Genomic DNA, 12,635 nt, shown 5'->3' with positions numbered 1-12,635 from the left:
CCGGAATCTTGTTTTCAGTGGCTAGGAATCCAATGGGATTTGTCTTCCCACAATCTGTCAATTCCAGTGGCCAAACGGAAGGAAATAGCAAAATCTGTCAGGCAATTTCTCAAATGCAAACAAACGTCAAGGAGAACCAGGAGAGAATCCTAGGATCCCTTCAGTTTGCTTCGGTAACAGATATCCTTCTGAAGGCAAGGCTGAAAGATATAATCGAATTTGGCGGTCAAGAGCAAACTCCAAATATCGAGACAAGTTGTCAGTAATCCCACAGATCCTCCGCAATCAACTACGGCCTTGGTCAAAGTAAACGAACTTAGGGCCCAAGAAATGGTACCCCTTCAATATCCCCTTCCAGTGTTAACCATTCACACGGATGCATCCCTGTCCGGGTGGGGGGGATACTCTCAGTTCAAACAGGTTCAGGGGACTTGGTCAGTTCAATTTCGCCAGCTCCACATAAACGTGTTGGAAGCAATGGCAGTATTTCTTACTCTGAAGAGACTGCTTCCCCGAAGAAGTCTCATCTAAGGCTAGTTTTGGACAGTGCAGTGGTAGTTCATTGCATCAACAGAGGAGGGTCCAAATCCAAGCATGTGAATCATGTCATGATAGCCATCTTTGCATTAGCAAACAAACACAAATGGCATCTGTCTGCCACTCACCTGGCAGGAGTAAGGAATGTGATAGCAGACGCCCTGTCCCGGTCAGTTCCTCTGGAATCAGAGTGGTCTCTAGACGACGGGTCATTCCAGTGGGTAAGCCTGAGAGTCCCAGGTCTCCAAGTGGATCTCTTCGCCTCACAAGCGAACCACAAGCTCCCTTGCTATGTGGCCCCCAACCTGCACCCTCTGGCTTTATGCCACGGACGCCCTGTCGTTGGATTGGAATCAGTGGAGGAGAATTTATGTTTTTCCTCCAGTGAATCTTCTCTTGAAAGTCCTAAAGCAAACTAAGGTCTTTCAAAGTCAAAGGGATAGTAGCTCTGATTGCACCGGACTGGCCCAAGAGCAACTGGTATCCTCTTCTTCTGGAATTGGGTCTCCGACCTCAACGGATCCCCAATCCCAAGCTATCACAATCAGTACAAATGAGGACTGTGTTCGCTTCCTCAGGAATTCTCCAGACCCTAACTTTATGGACTTCATGAAGTTTGCGGCTAATAAAGATGCTGACATTGATCCACAGAATATTCTCTTCCTAGAATCAGATAAGAGAGAGTCAACCATTAGACAATATGACTCAGCTGTTAAAAATTAGCATCTTTCTTGAGAGAATCGAACACTACAACCATGACAGTTAATCTGGCTATATCCTTTTTCAGATCCTTGTTTGAAAAAGGTTTAGCAGCTAGCACTATTACCACTCATAAATCGGCTTTGAAGAAAATCTTTCAAGTAGGTTTTCAGATAGATCTGACTGAATCTTATTTCACATCTATCCCCAAAGCCTGTGCTAGACTTAGACCCTTCTCAGAGGCCTACATTTTTTTCAGTTTCATGGTTCTTTAAATGATGTCCTCAAACTAGCTTCAGATACTGACAACTCATCTTGTACATTCATAATGCTCCTGAGGAAGACATTATTCTTATTAAGCCTAGCCTCAGGAGCTAGAATCTCAGAACTGTCGGCTCTATCCAGGGATGCGGGTCATGTGGAATTCCTCCCATCAGGAGAAGTTCTACTTTCTCCGGATCGTAGCTTTTTAGCCAAAAATGAGGATCCTCTTGCAAGGTGGGCTCCTTGGAAGGTTATCCCACTTCCACAGGATCCTTCTCTCTGCCCAGTATCAACTCTTAGAGCCTTTCTATCTCGTACTTCTTCAAGATCCTCAGGTGCTCTCTTCATGAGAGAAAAAGGTGGTACTTTGTCAGTAAAAGGTATTAGACAACAAATCCTTTACTTCATTAAACAAGCCAACCCTGAGTCATTCCCAAAAGCACATGATATCAGGGGAGTAGCCACCTCAATTAATTATTTTCAACATATGAACTTTGAGGATCTTAGGAAGGATACTGGATGGAAATCCCCGACAGTCTTTAAACGACATTATCTAAAGTCCTTGGAATCTTTAAAGTTTTCAGCAGTAGCAGCGGGAAACATTGTTTCCCCTGATACTGTATAGTAGTTGTAGTATAGATCCAGGTCTCCTTTCTACCTACATCATCCAACATGCCTCACCCTATCGCCAGGCTACTCGAATATCATAGCCTTAGCCGCTGAATCATATAGTGGATTGTCCCTTATTTTTTTTGCTAGGGACATCCACACTTGTACTGATAATGTACTTCAGTGTACCTACCCTTATTTTTATGCTAGGGTAGGACACAATGTGTTTGTATATATTTTGCCATACTTGTATTAATGATGGACTTCAGTGTACCTACCCTTATTTTTATGCTAGGGTAGGACACAATGAGTTTGTATATTTTGTAAATATGTTAAGTAAATCCCCTTTTGTTTATATTACATGCATCACTGTAATTTACTTTAATTACCATTTAAGTACTTTAAGATTACTAACGTTCTATTGTTTTACTGTTTAGTATAAGTTAGTTTAAGTGCTTAGTTTGTATGCTGTAATTGATTTACTTATATTATATCCATCATTTTACACTGCTTTTCATTGTTCCTTTTTTCCCATCTTGTCTGTTTCTCTGGTACTCTTTCATAGGCCGACACGAGCTGAGCCCAGAAAAGGGATTTTGACGAAGGAAAAATCTATTTCTGGGTGATTGGCTCGTGTCGCCCTATGAAACCCCCCCTTTATGGTTTGTTCCCCCCCTTGCAGGACAAGATGTTTTTAGATTAAGGATGTCCGCTAGGGGCGCTGCTGTCCGTGGCGTCCTCTAGTAGTAGTAGTAGCGGCTGCATCGCCCGTTGGTATCAGCTCTCTCTTGGGGGGATTCTGATTGGAAGTTCTAATTGGTGATTGTCTCGTGGTAGTGTTCCACACTCGCCCCTATTATCATACCGACACTTCTTTTTAAGAGTGAGCGAGTCAGTTTTACTGACATTTTCTTAATTTTGTTTTTCTCTGGTAATTTTAGATTAATTTTACCTAGAAAGAATGATATTAAGGATCCTTTCATAGGGCGACACGAGCCAATCACCCAGAAATAGATTTTTCCTTCGTCAAAATCCCTTTTTTCAAAAAATCACAGCGCGCTTAGTTTTCAAGATTAAGAGTTCATTTTTGGCTCCTTTTTTGTCATTGACTGAATTTTAGTATGCAACCATCAGAAATGAAAAAAATTATCATTATCATATATAAATAATGCGATACATGATAGCCCAAAACGAAATTAAGTATATAATTGTATCCAAATCGCGCTGTGCGCAAAACGGTTAAAGGTAACAAGTTACTTTTTTTTCGTTGTAATGTACACTAAATTGCAATCATTTTGGTATATAACACATTGTAAAACGATCAAAGCAACACAGAGAAAATATTATCACAAAATAATGCATGAATTCATAACACGCGGACATAAACAAATATTTTTTTCAAAAATTCACCATAATTCTAAATATTGTCCTAGAGACTTCCAATTGCTTTCAAAATGAAGACGAATGATTGAATATTACTATACTGTAAGAGTATTAGCTTACAACTGCAGTTTTCGACCATATCTGACGAGTTAAAGTTGACCGAATGTCAAATTTTTTATATATATATTTTTTATATGCAATTATTTCAGAAATAAGAAAAGCTACAACCTTCAAATATTTTTCGTTTTATTCTACATGAAATTGCACACATTTTCATGTATAAAACTCTATGAAATGCCTAATATGAAACGGAGCAAATATTCCGAGAATGGGACGTACGTATTTCGGAGATTTGTGGCGGAGAATCCACGTGCAGAGGGAAGGAAAGATTTTTTTTAAATTCACCAGAAATCTAAATATTTTGCTAGAGACTTCGAATTTGTTTCAAGATGAAGATAAATGACTGAATATTACTAGACTGTAAGAGTTTTAGCTTACAATTGCGTTTTTCGACCATTTCGGTAGAGTCAAAGTTAACCGAAAGTGGTTTTTTTTCTATTTATCGTGATTTATATGCAAATATTTCAAAAATGAGAAAAGCTACAACCTTCAATTATTTTTTGTTGTATTCTACATGGAATTGCGCACATTTTCATATATAAAACTTTATGTAACGGCTAATTTAAAATGGTGCAAACATTACCACAATCGCACGTATGATTTTTTCGGAAGAGTTACCGCGCGGACGTAAAGAAAATGTTATTTTTTTCATAAATTCACCATAAATCGAAATATTGTGCTAGAGACTTCCAATTTGTTGCAAAATTAAGGTAAATGCTTGAATATTACTAGAATATAAGCATTTTAGCTTACAATTGCGTTTTTCGACCATTTCGGTAGAGTCAAAGTTGACCGAAGGTTGAAATTTTGGCAATTATCGTTATTTATATGAAAATATCTCAAAACTGATAAAAGCTACAACCATGGGTTGTTTTTAGTTGTATTGTACATGAAATTGCACACATTTCCATATATAAAACTTTATATAACGGCTAATTTTAAAATGATGCAAAATTACCACAATCGCATGTATGATTTTTTTCGGAAGAATAACCGCGCGGACGTAAGGAAAAAGTTTTTTCAAAAATTCACCATAAATCGAAATATTGTGCTAGAGACTTCCAATTAGTTGCAAAATTAAAATTAAGGTAAATGATTGAATATTACTAGAATATAAGCGTTTTAGCTTACAATTGCGTTTTTCTACCATTTCGGTAGAGTCAAAGTTGACCGAAGTTTGAAATTTTGGCAATTATCGTTATTTACATGAAAATATCTCAAAACTGATAAAAGCTACAATCATGAGTATTTTATTGTTGTATTCTACATAAAAATGCGCAAATTTTCATATATAATACTTCATGTAACGGCTAATTTACAAGGTACAAAAATTATGTCAAAGTGACGAAATAATTTCAGAGATGTGTCACAGATACTTTTTAGTGTGGCAAGAAAGAAATTCGCGCTTGCGCGCCTGCGTATCGATTGTAAACAAAACAACAACTTGATCCGTGAACTCCCAGCATCCCCCAAGGCGCGTGATTCAAGAGTTTTTGGCTGGTAGGCCTAAAAGTATTTTTCCGCGAATTTTTAAAAAAACTTTTGTATGTCGACGTAAAATACGTCCAGTCGGCACCCGAGAGACAAAAAATGTTGACGTAAAATACGTCCAGTCGGCGTTTAAGGGTTAACATTGTCGTTATAAAAATACGAAGAAGAACTTTGAACGCCCGTATCTCAAAACTATAGTTATTGACCTTCAAAATCTATCTTCTCACTTAGTTTTAAAGCTATAACATTGGAATTTGGTATATAACTCAGAAAGACATTATAGAACAACCAAATGAAGCCCTTTTTCCCAATTTTTTTTTCCGTCTTTTTTTATAAATTTTGTTTTCCTAATTTATATGGTTTATTTTTTTACCATAATGAAAAATTCATATCTAGCAAAAAAATTACTTTTAGAAAAAAAACTCCTCATTCGATTGGAAGTCTACATCAGGTCTATATATGGTAGTAATCCAAGGTCTTTATATTAAATATCAAGGGAGGAGACAGAATTTGAAAAATGGTTATTTTCGGGATAAATCGCCCTGGCGTCACAAAACCGAAGGTCAGAGGCGAAAATCATATGCGGTTTGGAGATGTCCCAAGTCACCTCATTAAGTGGTATGAATATCAAAGTCCTGTCCTTAAAAGAATGGCATTAGCCGGCCGGCCCCCTTAAAGAGAGTGGTTCATAGTGGTGGGTTTCTGTTTCCTAACATTAGCAGTAATGACTAGGACCTTTGATGGGTGGTTTCTTGTTTGTCATTTTTTTATAAGCTGTATTCTAATAGAGATCTTTCACATTCACAACTGATCCTTGATCCTCTTTTCCTGTTGACAGCAACCAGATTTGCTGAACAGCAGCCACAATATGCAGTAAATATACCTTGCTGTTAACTTCCTTAGCTCCACAGGTCCTTTACTCCTCACACCACTGTGGAGCCGTCTCTATGAGGATGTTGTGCAATTGGAACTTCAAAAGTTCAAATGAAGATATAATGCATTATTACCACAAAACAATTCTCCTTGTATATTAATAATTTACTTACATTTTTATCTATTTACTAATTTACTTACATTCTTATCTACTTACTAATTTGTTAAATTTATTTTTTCTTTTCTCAAGATTTATCTTTTCTTTCTAATTTCCTAATACCTTCAGTTACTACTTTCATATGAACACCATATTCTTTAGAAGCCTGAATTTCAAGTCAGGGGCACATTTCATCATATTAAAGAAAATTTCAATAACACACAACCCAAAAGAATATCACCCATGGTGAAAGCCAGCCTCATCAACCCAAAATTACTACTGCAGAGGAGCAATCTGTTAACTTCATAGTGGCTGAAGAAAATGTGAGGGGGTCAGTCATATGAGTGGTGAACAACATCCCTCCATAAATATCATGCTATACCCTATTAACAGTCTCAATAACTAGACTAACTTCCACTTCAAAGTTACTCTTATATGAGATGAAGGTTGGTACTATATATACTTTGTAGGAACTAAGATATAAAACACCTTAAGTCCAGTTTAAGGTGTAAATTACAGTGACATGCAAAACACTATATATCAAGAACAATTGAAAGATTTACTTACTTAGGAAAACCACTGCGAAGTTCCTTAACATTCTGCTTTGATTCTGCTCTTAGGAAAATGACAATTGGATAGAATTGGGCATAATTCAGTCGATCAACAGCATTTGGAGTAATATCTAACACTGCATGTTTACCACGATCCATAATCTCTCTTATAGCACTCAAACGAATGATACCTGAGGGTTTCTCTCCACTGCTGTCCAATTCTGCCAAAACAAAAATACTTCAGCATCTCAAAATAGTGATTGCAGCTGAAATTTAACTGTGAATAATGCTTGAAAAGAAATAGTATTTCATCTCTGAACTTAAGGATGACTAACTCACACAGATTTGAAAATTACCGTGATAAACACAGTACTTGTTAAAATTTCAATGACATTCCAAAATACCATGTCTGAATTTATATCATGCACTGAACACACCAAATATAAAAAAATGTCGCTGTAACACATAACAGTAGTAGGAGTACATGTCACTACTATTAACACTACTAAATATATGATGTTGTATAGCCATTAATTGATTATGGCAACTAAAACTGGTGCCACAACATCTAGGTCAAAGACACCAAGTTGTACAGACATAATTACAACCAAAACTCTTGACACATAATATTCACCACATCACTTTTAACACCCTGTTATATCACCACGAATTGAGAGTATTGTAGCTGAAATCACTATACTATATACATAAGAGTGAATGTGAAGCATACTTAAATTTATTATTATCAATTGATGAGAGAGAGAGAGAGAGAGAGAGAGAGAGAGAGAGAGAGAGAGAGAGAGAGAGAGAGAGAGAGAGAGAGAGAGAGAGAGAATTTATATTAATCACTACTTATAGGGGTGACCACCAGGCTTACTTTAGTTTCTCTGTTACCAACTGAAACTCCAAAGATAGAGATATGGAAAGAAAAAATCAATATTCATTATACAAAACTATATAAGAACAAATGCCTGCTTAGTTAATATTCACTGTCAGTTATTAACACTCCAGTGAGCAAAAGAACGATACTGAATTCATGCTTTTTATTCATTAACCCTTTATTGATGGACAACTTCTCAGGAGTAGTAGTAACAGGTTTGGGGTAGTGGACAGATTTATCCTGTAGAGAAGCAATATCAAGCGCCATCAATTTGGGAAGAATTGGGTGGGAGAGAGTTGCCTATACTTCTATAGCCCATAAATTCACTAATGGCAACTTTTACACTGGCTAAAATCACAAAACTGGCGTCTCAGGACTTCAGTTCTGCTTCTGACTTTGAGGGAGAATGTACTGCGCCTCAGTCTCACGAAGTCTTTTTGTAAATTTGCTCATAAATACAGTGGTACCTCAACATACAAAAGGCTCAACTTCCGAAAATTTCGAGTTACAAAAGCAAATACGAAGATTTTTTTGGCTCTAAATATGAAAAGAGTTCAAGATACGAAAGGTTATTGCTGTAAAGTCCCGAGATTCGCCCGTACCACCGATAACAATTTTAAAACGCACGTGCCGCCAACTGAGTAGACTCACCACCATCCTCCCGCTCTCCCATTGGTTCCTGATGCTAGTCACCGCCATAAGATCCTGCTCTCCTATTGGTCAGCATCTCTCCCATCATGCATCTACGTAGCAGCGTGCTTTTTCAGCCACTCGGTAGCAGCATCGTTTCTATATGCCCGCCAAATTCGTTTGTTCTGTACGATTTCGTTTATTAACGTAAATTCATTAGTGATTTTGTTGTAGTACTACATTATCGTGTTGTGTGAGAAATTTAGTACGTACATACGTATACTGCATAACTTAATTACGTACAGTATATACATAGTCATGGGTCCCAAGAAAGTTGAAGTTCACAGAAAGAAGAGGATGCTTTGTTTGGAGACAAAGATGGAGATAATTAAAAAGTATGAAGCTGGCATGTGATCGAGTGTGATTGCCAAGGAATATGGCCAAAATCCGTTGACAATAGGCACCATCCTTAAGCAGAAGGATGCCATCAAAGCAGCTACACCTTCCAAGGGCATAACTATTTTGTCTAGCAAGAGGAGCCACATGCATGACGAGATGGAAAGGCTGCTTCTTGTCTGGATAAAAGACAAAGAAATCGCTAGCGATACGACAACCGAAACGGCAATCTCCCACAAGGCCAGCGCTATTTTCAGTGATTTGATTGCCCTCTCTCTCTTCTCTCTCTCTCTCTCTCTCTCTCTCTCTCTTCTCTCTCTCTCTCTCTCTCTCTCTCTGGTTCGATATTTTCTTTCCCTCTTACTCTGGCTCGATCACGGCTGAACCCAGAAATAGGTTTTTCCTACGTCAAAATCCCTTTTATATTTTCTTTCGTCTTTCCATTAATAATAATTTTTTGGGGAAAATTTTTTTGTTAAAATTCATGTTATTAAATTGTATATGCTCCCGTGTTTTTTCAAAATGTACTGTTTTCTGGGAGAATCACTTGTTTACTGCGTGTATCCTTCAAGGTGGGGCTACCCTCAGGCGGCTCCTCCTTTCTGTAGAGTGAAAATCGCCCTTATTGCTTGCTAATCTTGTAGTGTCAGTTTGTATATTAAGCTTTCTTTTGACTATGTTGTTCTCTGTAAAATCAGTTTGCCTCAGTAAAGGGTCCGAACAGGACCGAAAGTACTTGGCTATCTCGCTTTTTCATTTTTTCCTTCGTGGCAAAAAACCTTTATTTATATATGTGTGTGTGTATGTATATTATGTATGTATATATACAGTGGTCCCCCGTATTCGCAAGGGATGCGTACCAGACCCCCCCGTGAATAGTTGGAATCCGCGAATGTTTGGAACCCCTATAAAAATGCTAAAAACAGCCTTTTTTGTTAGTTAAAACTCAAGAAAAACCACAAAAAATTTTTATACTTGGTTTTTTTAGTAGTTTTATCACAAAATGTGCATTTTATGACAAAATTAATAAAAAAAAAAAAAAAAAAAACAGGAATTTGTGGACATTTCTCATAGAAAAATACCCCAAATGTGCAAATTTTCCGCGAATAATGCGGGGAAACGTTCCCGAGAGAAATTCGCGAATGTGTGAGTTCGCGAATCCAGAGAACGCGAATACGGGGGGTCCACTGTGTGTGTGTGTGTGTGTGTGTGTGTGGGTATATATATATATATATATATATATATATATATATATATATATATATATATATATATATATATATATATATATATATATATATATATATATACATATATATATATATATATATATATATATATATATATATATATATATATATATATATATATACACGTATATGAGAAGAGTTGAATGGATATATGCAAATGCAAAATACAAATTTGGCCCTTTTTTCCCACAAAAATATCAACATAATTCTATTGTTATTAATAAAACTACTAATGTCAAGCGGGGGATTGGCAGCCACCTAGTCCCCAAGGTACGCCACTGTCATCACCATAATATAAAACATACTGAACATCCGTCATATTCATCTAAGTAGGATAGCTAACTTTTATGTTCTCAGCATCCACAGCTTCTTGAGACCTACAACCAATACTTAATTTGTTAAGGTAAACTTGTACACTTCAAATTGAAATAAAATCCATCAAAATTGCAAACTAGCCATTTCCTGATTCATTTTGCTATGTTGTACTCAGCGTTATGTCAGTGCTTTGGTAAGTGGTGATCATACAATATAATAAGTGGTTGTTAATTATAGAGATGGTTATGAATTATTATATAACCCATAAGTTTGGTAATCTTGTTTGAAACCCTAGCCTAGTACAATCAACCAAAAATGAAATTTGCTCTACAACCCTAGCCTAATATGTACAACATGATCTAAATAAAATGAAATTCACTCTACTACAAGCATTAGCTTAGTGCAATGTGACCTGCCGAAAATTAAATTTGTTCAATAAGTAAACATTAGCTTAGTGCAATGTGACCTGCAAAAAATTAAATTTTTTCAATAAGTAAAGACTGTTTTTATTTTTTACTTTCATTCATTTTAGAAGAAGATAGGATTACTGAGAAAAAGAAGTTAGCCTAATGTTATTAGGGCTGTTGAAAATGCAACTCACATGATACAGAAGATATACGATGAAATGTTTAAAGGACAAAATTTAAGTCATATGATAAGAGAGATCAGATGATACATGAACATAAGCGTATAGCATATTTCACTTGTTTTACTCATTTTACCCTATCATGGAATCGGTGTTTGCGTAAAACACACTGTGTTTACATTTTCAGTAAATATGGCATTTCTCAGTGGTCAGACTGTCCACAGCTTATACTTTTTAAGAACACTCTTAAAAAGCAGTTGACCATTTTCTGCTTCATTGGAATTAAAATGATTTTTCACCTCACCTCATATCACAGAAGCTTTACGTGTGTGTGTGTGTGTGTGTGTGCTTACATCTACATGTGGCATTTCACCAATCAATGTTGATGTCACTGTATCTAATTAACTCTTTCACTTTGTGTGTGTGTGTGTGTGTGTGTGTGTGTTTGTGAGAATAGCATACAATAATAATAAAAATGAAGGAAGGAGTGTGTGTCATAGGCTTCAACAGAAGAGATACCTATCTCTCTCTCTCTCTCTCTCTCTCTCTCTCTCTCTCTCTCTCTCTCTCTCTCTCTCTCTCTCTCTCTCTCTCTCTCTCTCTCTCTTATGCTTTTATTTTGTGGTTGATGCATTTCATTATAAGTTACAGTACACTTCTGTCAATATAATTTAAACACATGTGGGAAAAAGTATAAATGTAAAAACATAAAACAAAACAAGCTCTAGTGAAGTCAGTCGCCTTCCTACTGCATTCAATCCATACCATACTGCATTCCCACTCACTCACTCCCAGACAAAGAAACTGCCTCCCATCTCCGCCCACCTTCCAAAACAACCCTTTCTCTGAGTGGGTTCCTCTACACAGTTTTAGAGCCTTTCCTCTCCCATGGCACCAAGCCATCCAACCCCATCCCTCCTTTAAAACTTCTCCAGGCCTCCATCCCTCAAAACCCCTTCTCTTCATGTGTGTAATCAGTGTTACAAACATTTTCCTTAAGCATACAACATTGTCGACCACCAGAATGCAGTTTTTTCAAATTAATCATTAGTCAGATAATGTAAAGTGTCAGATAAGGAAAATCTGGATTTCGAGAGATTATTGGATCAAGAAATTTTTTTAATAAGTTTTTATTTTTCTATTTTAAGTTTATGCTTCACAATCTGAATGTGAAATATTCACTACTGTTGTTAAAAATTTAAACCTTCTTGCATAGCTATATGATTTTTTCATAAAAAAGGAGTAGTAATTATATTTACAGTAGATATAACATTGACTGTAACAATTATGATTAGAAATATTTATTGTTTAACAGTTGGGTGCTGAATGTAGATATTTTGTTTGAGCCATTTAGCTTTAATGCATGTGGTCATTGTTTTACCTTGAGCAACATAACCTATTAAAATGATAAAGAGCCACTAAGTTATGGCAGTAGGCGGCCCTTGGTTAGCGGCAGGGGTTCCATTCCTGGCCGCCGACGCCAAGCGATTTTCAATGCTGAGCGATTTTAAAGCCTACGGCCAACGCACACCTTCTTTCGAAACTCTAGACCAGTCAAAGGCGCCGTAATCCCACAACGGCACAATAAGTAAAATTATATTTATGCAGTATAGTACTATAGAATTTACTGTACAGTACATTTGGGTGTCTAAAGTATGTAAAGATATAATAAAGTTTATACAGTGTACAGGTAGCTGTATTATTCAGGTTACAATCATTAGTCTTACGATAGTCCGATTTTATGAGAGATCAAATTACAATGGCCTAACTTTATCCATCTTCTAGTTACATAAGTTCAATCACAGCAAAAGAGAATGATGAAAGTATGGTTTTAACATTATACTCGTTGCGTGAACGTGTACAGCCATGAACAACCGAACGAGAAACGACTTTT

General features: G+C 36.6%; 1 protein-coding gene across 18 annotated transcripts in view; it reads right to left on the bottom strand.

Annotated features, from left to right (window-relative positions):
• LOC135220649 (tight junction protein ZO-1-like) overlaps nt 1-12,635 on the bottom strand; it is a 702,643-nt gene that overhangs the window by 170,742 nt on the left and 519,266 nt on the right. For all 18 annotated transcript variants that reach the window (XR_010315743.1, XM_064257985.1, XM_064257979.1 and 15 more), the window contains one exon: nt 6,701-6,905. Coding sequence is in view for 17 of the 18 variants with exons in the window: in XM_064257985.1 (XP_064114055.1) it covers nt 6,701-6,905 (205 nt within the window). In the remaining variant the exon portion in view is untranslated. The remainder of the gene's footprint in view (nt 1-6,700; nt 6,906-12,635) is intronic.

This window comes from Macrobrachium nipponense, chromosome 2 (assembly GCF_015104395.2).
Source record: "Macrobrachium nipponense isolate FS-2020 chromosome 2, ASM1510439v2, whole genome shotgun sequence".
NCBI classification, from domain to species: Eukaryota; Metazoa; Arthropoda; class Malacostraca; order Decapoda; family Palaemonidae; genus Macrobrachium; species Macrobrachium nipponense.
The sequence above is the reverse complement of the archived record's forward strand: the minus strand, read 5'-3'. Positions and strand labels throughout refer to the sequence as shown.